The following is a 16701-nucleotide window of genomic DNA, read 5'->3' as shown; positions in this document are numbered from 1 at the left end:
AATGTCCCTGGGTTCCATCCCTAGCACTGAAAAAAAAAATTTTTTTTTGATACTTTATACCCATTTATGAATATGGCTCAGACATATTCTTCTTGTTTATTTATTTACTTTTGTGGTACTGGGATCAAACCCAGGGGCATTGTACCTCTGAACTATACCCCCAGCCCTATTTTATTTTTTGTTTCAAAACAGGTCTTGCTTGGTTGCTGAGAGTCTTGCTAAATTGCAAGAGGTTGGTTTTGAACCTGCAATCCTCCTGGCCTCAGCCTCTCAAACTGGTATCACAGGCTATCACACCTGGCTTCCTCCTGAATATTTAACCTAAAAAAAGATTTAAATGTAAAGAGCTGGGCGTGGTGGCGCATGCTTGTAATCCCAGTACTTAGGAAGCTGAAACAGGAGGATCATGCAAGTTTGAAGCCAGTCTTAGCTACTTAGCGAGGCTCTCAACAACTTAGTGAGACCCTTTTCCAAATAAAATATTAAATATAACTCTGGGAGGAAGAAAGCCCCTGGATTCCATTCCTAGTACCCCCCCCCAAAAAAAAAAGGTATATGTAAAAGCCGCTTGTAATCCCAGTACTTAGGAGGATGGGATAGGAGGATCACAGGTTTGCTGTCAGCCTCAGCTACTTAGTGAGGCTCCCCCAAACTTAGTGAGACCCTGTTTCAAAATAAAGAATAAAAATAAGAACTAGGTCTGGGGGTATAGCTCAGAGGTAGAATGCCCCTGGGTTCAATCCCAAGTACTGCAAAAAAAAAAGTATGTGTAAATTATGCCTATTTTAGAATCATAATTACATTTAGCAATACTTATGATAAATAGTAGAAATCATCTAAATGCAAATTTAAAAACAAAAAGCTATGAAAATTATGAAGATTAGCTTAGTTGAACAGAAGATACAGACAAGATTTTGAAGCAACATGGAAGATGGTGTTTGCAACATGAGTAGCATTAAACTTTCATTGTACTTATAAATGTCACCTAAACAGAAACTAGAAGAAAAATAAAAACTGAATATAGTTTAAACATTCAATATGCTGGGATTTTAGAGGAGTATATTCTATTTTCTTCTGATTAACTGCTAGTACTTACTACATACCTTCTATGTGCCAAATGCTGGGCTATGAGCATTACATATAAGTATTGACTTAATTTTATGGGTAGGTTATGGTTAATAAATAGCAAAGCTGGTATTTAAATACAGGCAATCTGGTTTTATTCCCGATCTTAATTACATGCTATCTCATATAAGTAAAATTTTAAAAGTGAGAAAAAATATAATTTCCCTTAATTTGTGAGTCATTTTTAAAAATCTGAGGTATGGGTATCATATATGAATGCAATATCATTTGGTAATTTCAGACTGTGATCCCTTAGAACTGCTAACCTGTCAATCTTGCCTGTGAAATTAATATAAGCTGATTTTATTATAATAATTTTAAGATGAGAAGACTGAAAGCTCAGATGGGCTTAGTATGTTGGTGATTCCAAGTCTGATTCCAAAGCCATTGCTCTGGGGCCTCGTGGTACACTGTAAGGTCTAGAGAGAAAGTACTCATGCATTCTGCGAGTTCCAATTATGGAAGTTCCCTGTTTCCCTTGTTCTTGTCACCAGACCTGACGTTCATGTTGAGAGCAGTGTCTTATCTTGCTTAGGATGAGCCAGTTGCTTCAGTAAGTTAGAAAAAATTTAAAGCCAGGTGTGGTGGCGCAGTGCACTCTCGTAATCCCTGCACTGGGGAGGCGGAGACCAGAGGATCTCCGTTGGCAGACAGTCTCAGTTGCTTAGCAAGGCCTTTTGCAATTCAGTGAGACCCTGCTTCAAAAATAAAAAGACTAAAAAATAGGGCTGGAGGTGTGGCTGGAAAGTACAATACCTCTGGTTTCCATTCATAGTACCGCAAAAGAAAAAGAAAAAATATACATAAATTCTATCCTCTGGTGTGAAAGAGGTGTCCTAAGTTTGTGAAGAACCTGAGATTGCTTTTAAGTTTTAAAGACAGAGAAACCAAGGAGCAAAAAGAAAAAAAACATAAGGACGCTCACATCCTGGCAAGCAACTTTCTAATGTGCTAATGGCTCAACAGCTCATGGAATACATTTCCTGACACTTGATAAATACATATTTCTATGATTTTCTTTCTTTTTCTGTGTGCTGGGAATGAAATCCAGAGGCCTTCTACCTCTGGGCCACAGTCCCAGACCTATTTTATATTTTATTTGGAAACAAGGTTTCACTAAGTTGCTGAGAGCCTCCTCACTAAGTAGCTGAGGCTGGCTTCGAACCTGCACGATTCTTCTGTCTCAGCCTCACAAGTACTGGGATTACAAGCGTGCGCCACCACACTGGGCTTATGATTTTCTTCTTCATCATATAACTGCCTCTCTTTTGCCTCAGACCTTAAATTCTGTAGGCTTTAGCAGTGCAGTTTTAAATCTCTCCCAATTAGGATGCCTCCTAAGTGATCAGTCTCTACAGCCAACCACTCTCACAACGGCAGCAGAGAATCTTCCAAAACAATGCTGTTGTTGCATTAATCTATCTTTTCTTCCTTGAAAACAGGCCCCAGCTTTCTCTCTCCCCAGTCCCCGAGGTCCACTGTAACTAATCTGGGCTCTCTCTGCTTTATCAGAAATCCTTTCCTTTTCCCTCTTTGGCTGTCCAGATTTATTCCTTATGGTTTCAAATATAATCTCTCTTGCCCTCTTTGATGATTCTCCAAACAGACATAATGCCTTCCTTGTCCAACACTGGATGTTACACTGGGTGTAACTCTTCAAGACTTGACATTTTGATCTGTACTGTAGATATCTGTGTATCTGAATTGTCAGTGCCATTAAAATCAACCACGTGCTACTGACCTTTGTATTATAGGTAGCACTAAAGGATCATTACTAGTCAATGATCAAAACTAAAAATCTGATTTAAGCAAAGCCAACTAAAGGTCAAAGTGCTCCAGTTTTCTGTCACTACAAGAACTGATTAAAGAAACCTAGACAATTAAAAAAAAACAAGCAGCTTTTTAATGGGGACTTAATTTTATGGGTGTACACTCAATAATTGATAAGGCATTTACTAGGTCAAGAGAGGTATGCCTGAATTTTGTAAATGACAAACTCAAAAGATGGTCTTTGAACAGGCTAAAAAACAACCTGAAGGCATCTGTGCTAAACGTTTATTTCTAGAGTTTTGGTTTGTTCAGAAGAACGCAGGAAACTCTGAGGTTTAAAACTAGAAACATTTAATTCAGTAAATTTTGAATGAACTGGAAACCAGGTTAAATAGGGCTACCAAGTAATTTGCTTCCAACAAAACTGAAATTTGGAAAAAATAGCTTCTCATCCATAGTGAAAAACAAAAAATGTGGTCATCCCCCTTCCACCCTAACATTAAAAAGGCTAACAAGGAGAGCCTGCTACCTCGTATAAACATTTCATAAAGGCACTGAAATAAAATTATTCCTACAGAGATGATAATGAATCCATGGGTCCTTGGCGCATCTACGTCATTGTTTACTTGGTGACTTTTTTCTTTTCCCCTTAGTGGGAAACGGGGTATGATGGAAGACAAGTCAGTTGAAACCGTAGACAAACAAATAAATACCTTGACAAGGTGAATCTCACACCTCAATGAATTTTATTTTTCCTTATGGACCTATAGCTCTTCCAGGGAAGGGCACAATGAAATGAGCCCCCAATCTGAACAAAGGCAAGGGGCACCTGCAGCCCCTCCATCGCGGGGCCCAAATCGGGGACCCGGCGGGCGTCACCTTTCCGTAGGAGGCCCTCTGGGCAGCCGTAAATCCCGGGGCCTCGGGGACCTTTCCCCGGGCGCCCGAGCGGGGAGCGGCCTCAGGTTTTTAGACAAATCTCTCCTCCTACCACACGTGACCGAAAGGCAGAGCGCTGCCGAGGGAGCCGGCGCTCGGCTGCAGCCGCGTACAAAGGCTCCCCTCCTCTCCGTCCTCCTCCTCCTCCTCCCCGTCCTCCTCCTCCTCCTCCCGGCCGCCCGCCGCCCGGGAGCCTGCGGAGCCTGCGCAGGGCGGTGCCGCGCAGCGCGGGGAGCGGCAGGAGCGCGCGCCGCCGCCAGCCCGAGCAGGGCGCCCGCCGCCGCCGCCGCCGCCGCCGCCGCCGCCGCCGCCGGGACCCGCCGCGCCGAGGACCAGGGTGAGAGGCCGCGGCCGCCCGCGCCCCCCGCCCGCCCGCCGCACTTACACCACGGCTCTGGAGATCATCCAGGACACCATCTTCCCGCGGCTCCCGGCGGGTGGGCGCCGGCCGAGGACCAGGCCGCCAACGGCAGGCCGCGCGCTCGCGCCCTCGCGCTCCCCGGGGCCGCGCCGGCGCCTCGGGAGCCGGGCCGGTGTGTGCGCGCCCGCCGCCGCCGCCGCCCGCCGGGCCGCCCGCCGCCGCGTCCCCGCCCGGCCGGCCCCGCCCCTGCGCTCCTGATAGGCGGCGGCGGCGGCGGCGGGCGCGGGCCGGCGGGCGGCGGCGGCGGCGGCGGGACCCCGGCCCGGCCCCCCCCGCCCCGCCGCGGCCGCCCCTCCCCCGCCCCGCCGCGCGCCCCCGGGGCCGCCCACCTGCGGGGAGGGGGCCGGCCGCCGGGTCGGGGCGGCCGCGGGGAGCGCGGATGGCGCGCCAGCTGTGCGGGGCTCCGCGGGGACTCCGTGTCCGGGGGGGTCTCGGGGGTCGGGCCCTAGATTTGGAGGGCAGAGGTTTTGCAAAGTGCGCGCCGCGGCCCGGGGCCCCGCGCGTGGACCTGAGGCCCGGCGCCGAGGGCATCTGGAGAGGGAGACAGCGGGAGGGCCCTGCACGGCCCGGCAGTGAGCGCCGCGGGCCGCGTGGTGCAGTGCAGGGGAGGCGGAGGGAGGTGGGTGTCGAGATACCGCTGTTCGGGGCCTCTCAGGGCACCTTTCCATCCGAGCATCTGCAGAGCATGTTTTGCAGACACTCGTCTCTAGTGTTTTCCCGGGGCCTGCCAGACCTGCCAGATGTTCCAAGTAAAAACTGGATTTAGGATTCCTGGCCCGGCCTGCTGTTTACCAGGGGCTGGCTGTCTTGGGGAGGTTGCTGGTACCTTCCAGTCCTTGCAGATAACATCATTTCAAGAGTCGAATCTAAACACTTCTCATGTTTTTCACGACAGTAGCAAATCGGGAAAGTTGATCTTAAAGTTTAGGCCTTTTTTCCCCTCCATGTGGTTAAGGCAATAGTAAAAGGTTTAGTATTCATAGGGTGGGAAAAATAAAGGATAAAATGTGGGCCTGAAGCCTTTAATTATAGTACTAGAAAATATGATGACTTATTTTGTGACATACTGTAATTTATTCTTCTTGTCCCTCAGTTTCCCCATAGTAAAAAGGAGGTTAATAATACCGTAGTCTACCTCATGCCTTTCAGGGGTGATGTGAGGCATTAGTAAAGAGCATGTTTAAAAAGGACTTGCTTGGGATACATTAAGGAACAGATACAGATTATCCCGAATTCTTTTGAGTTTCCAGAGTCAATAATATTTTGATTACATAGAAAATGAGCTCAGAAACTGCCTTCTGCTTTTGACTTTGTTTCTTTTGCTTATTTACTCATATTAAGAATATGTGTTTTATTTCATAAATCTTAACAATAATTTGCATTTGTTCTGAATCTTTTAGTGTTCCCTATTATTCAACTTTGTTTGGGGATCAGAGGTGCCACGTAAGCCCAAGTTTTCTGGAAACTGCTCAATAAAACTCAGAAATTTAAATGTCATTCAGATTTCTCTATGAACAGGTTCTAAATATCTTTACAGTCTTAATTTTATGGCCTTCATCCTTAACCCCTAATATGCTTCTCTTTTTTTAACCAAACTGTATTTTCATACTTAATGTCTTTGCATGAGTTACATTTTTACATCAATGCTTTACTGCCCATTCTTTTCCTATCATAGTCTATGCCATGTACCATGAACATGTCCTTGATTTTTCTTCGTGATGTCTATTAATAATTTTCTCTGGGCCCCCCTAATTTATTATTTAAATTTCTGTACCTATATTCAACTTATTACCATGTATAATCTAATGAATGGAAAAATGTTTGAGGACAGAGATAGTATATTAGAATCTCGGTATTTTCCTAGTACCTAGCTTTAGGATGGAATAAAAGCCCAATAAAAATATATTCACTCTTTTAAATATCAAACTTTGAAAAATTTCAGCCACATATAGTAGAAGTTTTGTAAAAATGTATGTCTCTAGCCAGGTGTGATGGGACACACCTGTAATCCTAGTACTTGGGAAGCTGAGATAGAATTGCAGGTTTGAGGACAGCCTCAGCAATTTACTGGGATCCTGTTTCAAAATAAAACATAAGGTTAGGGAAGCTGGTGTATGCTTGTAATCCCAGGATTTGGGAGGCTGAGACAGGAGGATCGCAGTTCCTATACAGCCTTAGCTATAGTGAGGCCCTTTGAAACTCAGCAAGACCTTGTTTCAAAATAAAGAATAAAAAATAGGGCTGGGTGTTTAGCTTGCAGTTTGAATGCCCCTGTGTTCCGTCCCCACTACCGCAAAAAAAAAAAATAATAATAAATAATAATAATAAAGTGGCTAGGGGTGTAGCTTAAAGGTGGAATGTTCCTGGGTTCAATATTCAGTGCCATCACCAAAAAAAAAAAAAAAAAAGTATGTCCCTCCTTTTTTCTTTGTTGGTCATTGTTCTAAATATTGCTTCATTGAGTTGTAATATTTTAATACCTTCAAGGGGCCGCTGAAGTAGATAGACTGCTGGCTGCTCTCTGAAATGTCCGTGGGCAGCTATGTGTTGTTTCATTTTGTATGCTTATTATAGCTTCTATCTCTTGAACATTCATGTTACTTTTTGCTGCTTTCATTCTGTTTACCTGAAATAGTCTAGTCCCCTATGTCCCATCTCAGTAGGCCATGGGTTGAAAACCTACCATGTGCAGTACACGTGTTGTTGAGTCATCCTGACAATCCCAAAAGCCAGGCAGTATTTTTTCCTTTTAGACTTTAGAACTTGGATCCACTTTTCTCAAGCTTCTTTACATTATACTGTGATAGCTGAATTGTGTCTAAGGCAGTGGGTCCTGATGGGGATTGCCCTCTAGGGTGGAATGAGGAAGCATTTCTTTTTTGGGGGCACTAGCCACTGGCATTTAGTGGCATGCTATACTTTTTGTGATGTGTGGGACAGTCCTCAATAAACAGTGTCCCCATTTCCTTCGTGAATTAGGAATATCTTGCTTGACATTCATATAATATTTGAATTATATGAGCCCAGAATCTCCATTTTACACATAAAGTCATGGTTTTAACTGAGACTCAATTTTCCTGTGTCTCTTTTCACATGCAATTGTTGAATAAAGGAAGGTTTGTTTTGTTTACAACTTGAGCTAGAGTTGTTTATGGTTTTGTGACATTGCATCACAACAGCTTTGCATTCAGAGCTATCCTGTTCAACTACTAATTACTAATTTTGCCCCAGCCAAATAGTTGAATATATACTGTCTCATTAGAACTTATTTCCATGTTCTTTTTCCTTTTATATTTTATTTAGGATAGATTTGTTTGAAATTGTCTCTAGGAAAATTGCAGTTTATTTCATTTCATTGTGCTAATGCAGAAGTTTGGAAGTATTTTAAGGGAGGAGCACATTGAGGTTGATAAGCCTAAAGTAAGAGTAACTTCATCTGAGGGAAGCCTTTCATGAAAAGTACCCAGCTTTAAGTGGTGTTTTTTCTGATTTCTCTTATAGTATTGTTCCTCAGACAGTTGAAACCTGCTAATGGGTAGCTATTAGGTAAATGCTTCACTGTGTGAGGTAAAGCTCTAGGGGCAATAGGAGCAAAGGAAGTGTAATACCTTCCACTCAGAAGCTTTTATGGTGTGGTTTTACTTGTCATGCTTGAGATTGTTTCATATAGAAAATAGATAATTATTTTTCTAAACTACTGAATATGATTGTTTCACGTTCATATATTTTACCACTGGTATTCATATCTTGGGCTATGGAGTGCTTCTTCCTTGTGTTCTGCAAGGACAAACTCATGGTACTGAGTTTGATCACAGTGGGAGACAGCATAGTTGTGGCAGAGGACATTTTCTCAGGAGACCTATTTCTAGTATCAGTAATGTGATGTTTGGCAAGTAACTGTACATTTCCTGTTAGGTGGGTATGATAATGGTTATGATAACCAAATGTGAAGGGCTTTAAAACTCAAGGATAGATAGATTCAATAAAAAGAATTGCTTTTTCTTCTACATCTTCACTTAGTTGCCCTAGGAGGTATGTGGAATGCACATCTTTTGCATGGTAAAGGAGTTCATTTATTGTTAAAATCAACAGAGTGGGAAAGTACCTAAGAGTGCAAAGTATCGAGAGCAGAATTACAGGGTACAGAGAGATAGTATCTAATCCTGTAATTATTAATGAGCCTGCAAATGAGACTGAATACTAGGTCACCTCATTTCTAATGGGAGAGTATTTCCAATGTCTCAAAAACTTTTTTTTATTTGTATAAAGACTAAAATTTAAATAAGTCTACCTTTCATAGTAACTTAAAAGCTGGGCATGGTGGCTCACAATTCTAATTCCAGAACTTGCAAGGCTGAGTCAGGAGGATTGCGGGCTCAGGGCCAACTTCAGCAACTTAGTTAGGCTCTCTGCAACTTAGACTCTTTAAAAACAAAAGAATAAAATCGGGCCAGGGGTTTAGCTTGGAGGTAGAATGTCTCTGGGTTTCTTTCCCAGTACCCTCCACCACACACACATACACACACACACACACACACACACACACACACACATAATGGTAGGGAGAGGATCTTAATAAGATTGACTTAAAAGAAGAAACTTTTTTTTCCCCAACTGCCATTAGATGAATATATCTCTTTTAGACTGTCTGCTTATGGTGTTATGGTTACAACAGAGGTCAATATAAAAATGCTATAGAATAAGCCAGGCTTGGTGGCACACGCTTGTAATCCCAGTATTTGGGAGGCTGAGACCAGAGAATCGCAGTTTGCAGACGGCCCCAGCTACTTAGTGAGGCCCTCTGCAACTTAGTGAGATTCTGTTTCAAAATAAAGAATAAAAAAAATAGGGCAGGGAGTGGAGCTCGGAGGTCAAATGCCTCTGGGTTCGATCCCCAGCCCTGCAAATAAATAAATAAACAAACAAACTATAGAATAGATTAGATTCTGAATTAAATATGCACTTTTAGGTATTGACAAAAATTATTATTAGCTAACAGTCAATGAGGAAAGCAAGGTATATCTTTGATGGGACTAGCAAACACAGTAAGGAATTGGCATTGTCTTGAGGTTTTTATAATTTCAGGTAGTATCTTCACCTAAACAATTATGGACTTAGAAGAGGTTTTTATTTCATTTAGGGTAAACAATGATTTTGTGTTTCACTATCGTAAATAGTAGAAGAGACTAATTCAAGAGGCACTTTCATTATTCATTTAAGATATAATAGATTAAATCATAGTTTCTCATTTTAAAACAAAAGTAGACTTAGGTCTTTAGGTATTTAGTTACAAATCGGGGTTATGGTATAATTTTTAGAAAGCCAAAATATTTGATAATTCATGTCCAGTGAGCAGAACTTAAAAAATTATTGATATTTTCAAGTAGTAGTTCAAAACACCAGTAAAATTTAAAGGGGATACAGTGGAAAGCTAGTCTTCTGGTTTCAATATTATTTTCAGAGGCAATCTCTATATTTTTTTCTCCAAAGTAAAGGCCAGACAAAAACCCAATTATTAGTATTTAGTCTGAGATTTAAAAAAAAAGGAAATTTGTAGCATTCAGTGCATTCATTTAAAAAAAAAAAAAAAGTGGCCGGGCGTGATGGCGCACACTTGTAATCCCCGTGCTTGGGAGGCGGAGACAGGAGGATCATGCAAGTTCGAAGCCAGCTGCGCTGGTTTAAGAGACCCTGTTTCCAAAAAATAAAAATAGGTCTGGGAGTGTAGCCCGGAGGTAGAAGGGCTTCCAGGAACCCCAGTACCACAAAAAAAAAAAAAAAAAAGAAAGAAAGAAAGAAAAGAAAAGAAAAAGAAAAGAAAAGTGGCTGGGTGTGGTGGTGCACGCTTGTAATCATCCCAGCATTCTGGAGGCTGAGACCAAAGGATTGCGATTCGCGGACAGCCTCAGCTACTTAGTGAGACCCTCTGCAACTCAGTGAGACCCGGTTTCAAATTAAAGAAGAAAAAATAGGGCAGAGGGTGTAGCTTGGAGGTCGGATGCCCCTGGGCTCCATCCCCAGACCTGTAAAAAAATAAAAAATAAAATAAAAAAAAGACTAGCCAGGATCACGCAGGTTTGAGGCCAGCCGAGCTGGCTTAAGAGACCCTGTTTCCAAAAATAAAATAGGTCTGGGAGTGTAGCCTGGAGATAGAAGGGCTTCCAGGAACCCCAGCACCAAATTAAAAAAAAAAAAAACAGGGCAGGAGGTGTAGCTTGGAGGTCAAATGCCCCTGGGTTCCATCCCCAGACCTGCAAAATAAATAAATAAATAAATTAATTAATAATTTAAAAATAAAAAGACTAATTGATGGTGAAAAACTGCAGTCTTTCTTGCTTTGTTTTAGTAATAAGGCAAAGATATCCCTTCTTACCATGCTTTTCTACATTATTCTGGATTTTGAAAATGATAAAGTGGCTAGGCTTGGTGGCGCACACATGCAATCCCAGTACTTGGGACGCTGAGGCAAGAGGGTTGCAGGTTTGAAGCTAGCCTCAGCAAGTTATTGAGGCCCTCTGCAACTTAGTGAGACCCTGTTTCCAAATAACAAACAATATGAGGCTGGTGGTTTAGCTCAAAGGTAGAATGACTCTGGGTTCAATCCCCAGTGCCAAAAAAAAAAAAAAAAAAGGAAGAAAGAAAGAAGAAAAAAATGTGTAAAAGTTTAGTATACAGATTTTTTATAAAACCATCACAAATGACATGATTGTCTAGAAAATGCAAAACATTTGCCCAAAATACTCTCAGAACTAATAAACTATTTTGACAAATTGGCATACCAAAGTTTATATGGAATTATTTGCTTTTCTATATAATAGCAGTGAAGATGTGGCATTCAAAATTAAAAACAGGCTGGGCGTGGTGGCACAATCTTGTAATCCTAGCATTTGGGAGGCAGAGACCAGAGGATCATGGTTTGCAGGCAGCCTCAGCTACTTAGCAAGGCCCTTTGCAATTTAGTGAGACTCTGTTTCAAAATAAAGAATAAAACATAGGGCTGGGGGTTCAGCTCCAGGGTACAATGTCCCTGGGTTCTATCTCCAGTACTGCAAAAAAAAAAAAAAAAAAGAAAAAAAAATGAAATTAAAAACAGTACCATACACATTGGCACTTAAAAGTAAAATTTTTGGCTATTATCTGACAATATATATATACAATATATATATATATATATATATATATATATATATATATATATATATAAGATCTGTATGAGGAAACCTATAAAATTTTGTTAAGAAAAATTGGGAGAAGTAAATAAGTAAATATCTTGTGTTTGTGAATAGGAAGACTCAATATCAAGATGTCTGTTCTAACTAATTCAATCTATAGACACAATGCAATTCTAATCAAACTCTTAATATGTTATTTTGTAGATATCAGCAAACTGATTCTGACATTTTTATGGAGAGTCAGATGACAGTGAAACTATAGTAATCAAGATAATGTGATTCTAGTAAAAGAATAGACAGATAAGTGAAAAGAATAGAGCCCAGAATTAGATCCACACATATCGTTAACTGATTTGTTTTGTGTTTGTGGCACTAGGGATTGAACCCAGAGGCACTCTACCTTTGAGCTACACTCCCAGCTTGATTTTATTTCTTATTTGGAAATAAGGTCTCACTAAGTTTTGGAGGGCCTCACTAAATTGCCAAGGCTGAACCTGCAATCCTCCTGTTTTAGCCTCCAAGTACTAGGATTACAAGTGTGCACCATCTCACCCAGCTTTTAAAGAACCGATTTTCTTTTCTTTTCTTTTTTTTTTTTTTTTTTTGTGGGTCTGGGGATGGAACCCAGGGGCATTTGACCTCCAAGCTACACCCCTGCCCTATTTTTATTCTTTATTTGAAACAGGGTCTCACTAAGTTGCAGAGGGTCTCACTGAGTAGGAGAGCCTCACTGTGATCCTCTGGTCTCAGCCTCCCAAATGCTGGGATTACAAGTGTGTGCCACCACGCCCAGCTTTAATTAACCAATTTTTGACAAAGGAGCAAAGGCAATGCAATGGAGAGATCTAGTCTTTTAAAAAAATGACCATGGAACAACCTAACATTAATGTAAAGAAAATGAGTCTAGAACCAGACCTTCCTTACACCTTTCACCAAAGTTTACTCAAAATGGGTCACAGACTTAAATGTTAATAACAGTACAAAACTGTATAATTCCTAGAAAATAACTTAGGAGAAATTCTAGATGGTTGAGTTTTTTGATGATTTTTTAGATACCACACCAGACACACAAACCATGAAAGAATCGATAAACTGAACTTCATTAAAACTTTCTTTTTTTTTTAATTGTGTGCAAGTTTCTATTTTTTAATTATTTTAATTATTTTTATTTTTTGGTGGTACTGTGGTTCCTGGAAGCCCTTCTATCTCTGGGCTACACTCCCAGACCTATTTTATACTTTTTATTTTTGGAAACGGTCTCTTAAGCCAGTGCAGCTGGCTTCGAACCTGCGCGATCCTCCTGTCTCCGCCTCCGTGCACCACCACGCCCGGCTAAAACTTTATTTTCTGTAAAAAATACTATGAAGAGAATAAACATAAGCCACAGCGTGGAGAGAAATGTTTTCAAAAGATATATGTCTTAGCTGGGCCTGGTGGTACATGCTTAAAATCGCAGTACTTGGCTTTGGAGGCTAAGTCAGGAGGATCGCAGGTTTGAGGTCAGTCTCCACAACTTAGTGAGGCTCTCTGGAACTTAGTGACACCCTATTTAAAAAAAAAAAAAAATAGGGCTGGGGGTGTAGCTCAGATAGAATGCCTGAATTAAATCCTTAGCACCGCAATAAAAAACAAAAAGATATTTATCTTGGTGGACTGCCATTCAGAGTATATAACGAACTCTTTAAAAAACTCAGCAGTAAGAATATGAACAGCCTGATTAAAAAATAGACTGAAGAAGCCAGGCATGGTGGCATATATTTGTAATCCCAGCATTTAGGAGGCTGAGACAGTAGGATCGTGGTTCGCAGACAGCCGTAGCTACTTAGTGAGGCCCTTTGCAACTCAGTGAGATCCTGTTTCAAAATAAAGAATAAAAAAAATAGGGCTAGGGGTGTAGTTTGGAGGTACAATGCCCCTGGGTTCCATCCCCAGTCAGTACTGGAAAAAAAAAAAAAAAAAAAAAAGAAGAAGAAGAAAACATAGCGCTGGGGGTGGTGTAGCTCAGAGGTAGAACACCCCTGAGTTCCATCCCTAGTATTGAAAATAAAAAGACTGAAGAACTTAAAACACTTTACCAAGGAAGACATATAGTTGGCCACTAAGCATGTGAAAAGATATTTCACATTGTATGCCCTCAGGAAAACGCAAATTAAACCAACAGTGAGATTCCACTCCATGCCTCTTAGGATGGCCAGAATCGAGACACTGAAGGCAGCAAATGCTGGCCGGGACATGGAGCAATAGGAATTGAGTCTTTGATAGTGAGAATGCAAAATAACATAACACTTTGATAGACAGTTTGGCATTTTCTAACAACGTTGTACACTTAAACATTCAACCCAGCAATTGCACTCTTCAGTGTTTACCCAAATGAATTGAAAACTTATGTGCACATGAGAACTTGCACACAAATGTTTGTAGTAGCTTTATTCATAATTGCCCAAACTTGGAAGTCACCAAGATGTCCTTCAGTAGGTGAATGGATAAATCAATTATAATACATTCAGTGCTAGAAAAAAGTGAACTGTCAAGTTATGAAAAGATACAGAAGAACATTAACTCCATAATACCTAATAAAGAAGCCAATCTATAAAGCAGCATACTGTATGATTTCAATTATATAACATCTTGGAGATGGCAGTACTATGGTGAGTTAAAAGATTAGTAGTTGCCACAGCTTGGGAGGAATAGGGGATGAATAGTAGGAAACAGATTTTTGAGTCAGTGAAATTCTGTATTAAATATAGTACTGCAGTGGCTAAAACATGTCATCATACATATGTCAAATTTGTAGAATACACAAGAACAAGAGTGAACCCTAATGTTAACTATGGACTTTGGGTGAAAGTAATGTGTCAGCGTAGGTTCAATGATAATAAATATACCACTTTTCTGTGAGATGTTGATATTGAGGGAGGTTGTGCCTATGTGGAGATAGTGTATATATGTACTTCTGTACCTCTTGCTCAGTTTTGCTGGGTTCTTAAAACTACTCTCATAACATAAATTTTATTATTGTAAAAGTAAATAGCTGTTTGTAGTGGCGCACACTTAGAATCCCAGTACTTGGGAGGCTGAGACAGGAGGGTTGCAGGTTCACAACCAGCCTCAGCACCTCAGTGAGACTCTGCAACTCTTTTGCAACTTAATGAGACTGTTTTAAAAGAAAAAATAAAATAGAGTTGGGGATGTAGTTTAGAGGTAGAATTCCCCATGGGTTCAATCCCTAGTACTGTAACAAATAAATGAATATAAAAAATAAAAATAAAATAAACTAGGGGTAGTGACATGCATCTGGTGAGGCAGTAGCTCAAGTTTGAAGCTACTTTGACAACATAGTAAGACCTTCATCTCAAAAAAAATTAACAAAAATAAAAAATCTTTTTGTGTGTGACTTTGGTTATTTTCACTCTTTATTCAGAACACAGGGCAACATTACAGTTTCAGATCATTAAAGGAACAAGCAGCAAACATGACCTCAATTCTAGGAATAAGTAGCTTTTTAGTTCAGGTCTTCTCTAAGAGAGAACCATATTACTCAGTGAGCCACCAGAGAGTTTTGGCTTCAATTTGCGAAGGGCAGGTGAGCCATCATGGTTTTCATCACAGCAAATCAGAATCCATTTTTTCTAACTAATTGTAGGTAGAAGAGAGAAATAACTCCAGAATGACTTATTGGTCTGGACAACCACTGAAGTGTCCCCCATCCATGAATCGTAGAATCTGTAGAGTCTTGGAGTAAGGAGCCTTTCATGTGCTCCAAGTTATTATAGAGTGCATCGAGGCTGGTAAGTGTTACTCCTGCCAGACCACCTCCGGCTGTCCCTGACGACCACCTGTACATTTATACAACATGTCTGTCATGGTTCCAGCAGCTACTGTGTTGAGATTACCTTCAGCACCTGGTGTTTTCTCAATGATAACACCAAATGTGCCATAGAGCAAAACAAGAGAACCTAAAGTATTAGCCCAAAGTGCCCCTTGCCCAGTTAACCATATTCACAATCTGTACATTTTTTATTTTGGACCCGGCCGTGTTCTGGGTTTCCTTCAGTCCTGCCGAACACCATTCACTGCCCCAAATGCAGCCCCTGACATGCACCATCCTCCAGTGGTGAAGAAGGCAAGCTCAAATCGGCCCTAGGTCTTATAAGCTCCAGTATGCAAAATGAACTCATCTGTAGCCTACACAAGATGTCATGGATCCATGTTTAAATAAGGAAACAGGGTTCGTACCAGTTAGCGGTACCCTGGCCAAATCCATGTGTGAGTAGCCCTCGCTGCCAGCCCCCATAAAGCTGGCCAGGCCGCCAGTGGTCTTGTTGCCACTTCCGCTGCCTCCCTCCATAGTGAAGTGAAGTGAAGTGTCCTTGCTTGTCAGGCCAGGCTCTCAGACTCAGCCTTTGCTCTTAGGGACTGTGGGGAGACCTGCGCCTCCACGGCCTACTTCACGCACTGACCTTCTGGGTCCCTCAATATAAAAAAATCTTAATGGAATAAAATGTATAAAAAATATCGACAAACAATTTACAAAAGCAATACTGATGACCAGGAGTACTTTGAAACTATGGTGGCTATTAGATCAGTAAAAGATCTTGTGTTTAATGAGGCATTAAAGAAGCACATATAATATTAACAGATAACCTTGTTTTTACTATTTTGATAACTATTTCTTTTTCTTTTTTTTTTTTTTTTTTTTTTTTTGCGGTACTGGGGATGGAACCCAGGGGCATTCTACCTCTGAGCTACAGCCTATTTTTTTTTCTTTATTTTGAAACAAGGTCTTACTGAGTTGCAAAGGGCCTCACACTAAGTAGTAGCTGAGGCTGTCCTTGAACTGTGATCCTCCTGTCTCCAGCTACTATTTTGATTTCAGTAAAAGCATACTTTTTTTTTTTTTTTTTTTGCAATACTAGGGATGGAACCCAGGGACACTCTACCTCCAAGTTATACCTCCATGCTATTTTTTATTCTTTATTTTGAAGCAGGGTCTCACTGAGTTGCAAAGGGCCTCACTAAGTAGCTGAGGCTGTCTGTGAACTGTAATTCTCCTGTCTGAGCCTCCCAAATGCTGGGATTACAAGCGTATTTCACCACACCCGGCCACACATATTCTTTAAAGCGTGTTTTGAGTTCAGCTTCATTGCTAAAGGTATTGGTAAAGTGAGAATGTGGCTCTTCCAGAATGTACTGATACTTTGTCATATTTGGCAAGTTGCACTAACAAGTTTGAGCAAATGATTCATATGAAGCAAATGATTCATAAGATCTTTT

The 16701-nt window shown here is 41.1% G+C and overlaps 1 protein-coding gene and 1 pseudogene across 2 annotated transcripts in view; both read right to left on the bottom strand.

Moving 5' to 3' along the window:
- REEP3 (receptor accessory protein 3) overlaps window positions 1-4251 on the bottom strand; it is a gene marked incomplete at both ends in the record, with an annotated part of 107036 nt that extends 102785 nt beyond the window's left edge. The window contains one exon of the mRNA XM_080695064.1: window positions 4220-4251. Within this exon, the coding sequence (XP_080551190.1) occupies window positions 4220-4251 (32 nt within the window). The remainder of the gene's footprint in view (window positions 1-4219) is intronic.
- A 10971-nt stretch (window positions 4252-15222) lies between these two features.
- LOC308262391 (mitochondrial import inner membrane translocase subunit Tim23-like) lies at window positions 15223-15775 on the bottom strand (annotated as a pseudogene). Its single transcript has one exon. The product of its transcript is annotated as a mitochondrial import inner membrane translocase subunit Tim23-like (transcript).
- Between the last annotated feature and the right edge of the window lie 926 nt (window positions 15776-16701).

This window comes from Muscardinus avellanarius (genome assembly GCF_963383645.1).
Source record: "Muscardinus avellanarius genome assembly, chromosome: 4".
Taxonomy (NCBI): domain Eukaryota; kingdom Metazoa; phylum Chordata; class Mammalia; order Rodentia; family Gliridae; genus Muscardinus; species Muscardinus avellanarius.
This window is presented reverse-complemented; position numbering and strand designations above follow the sequence as displayed.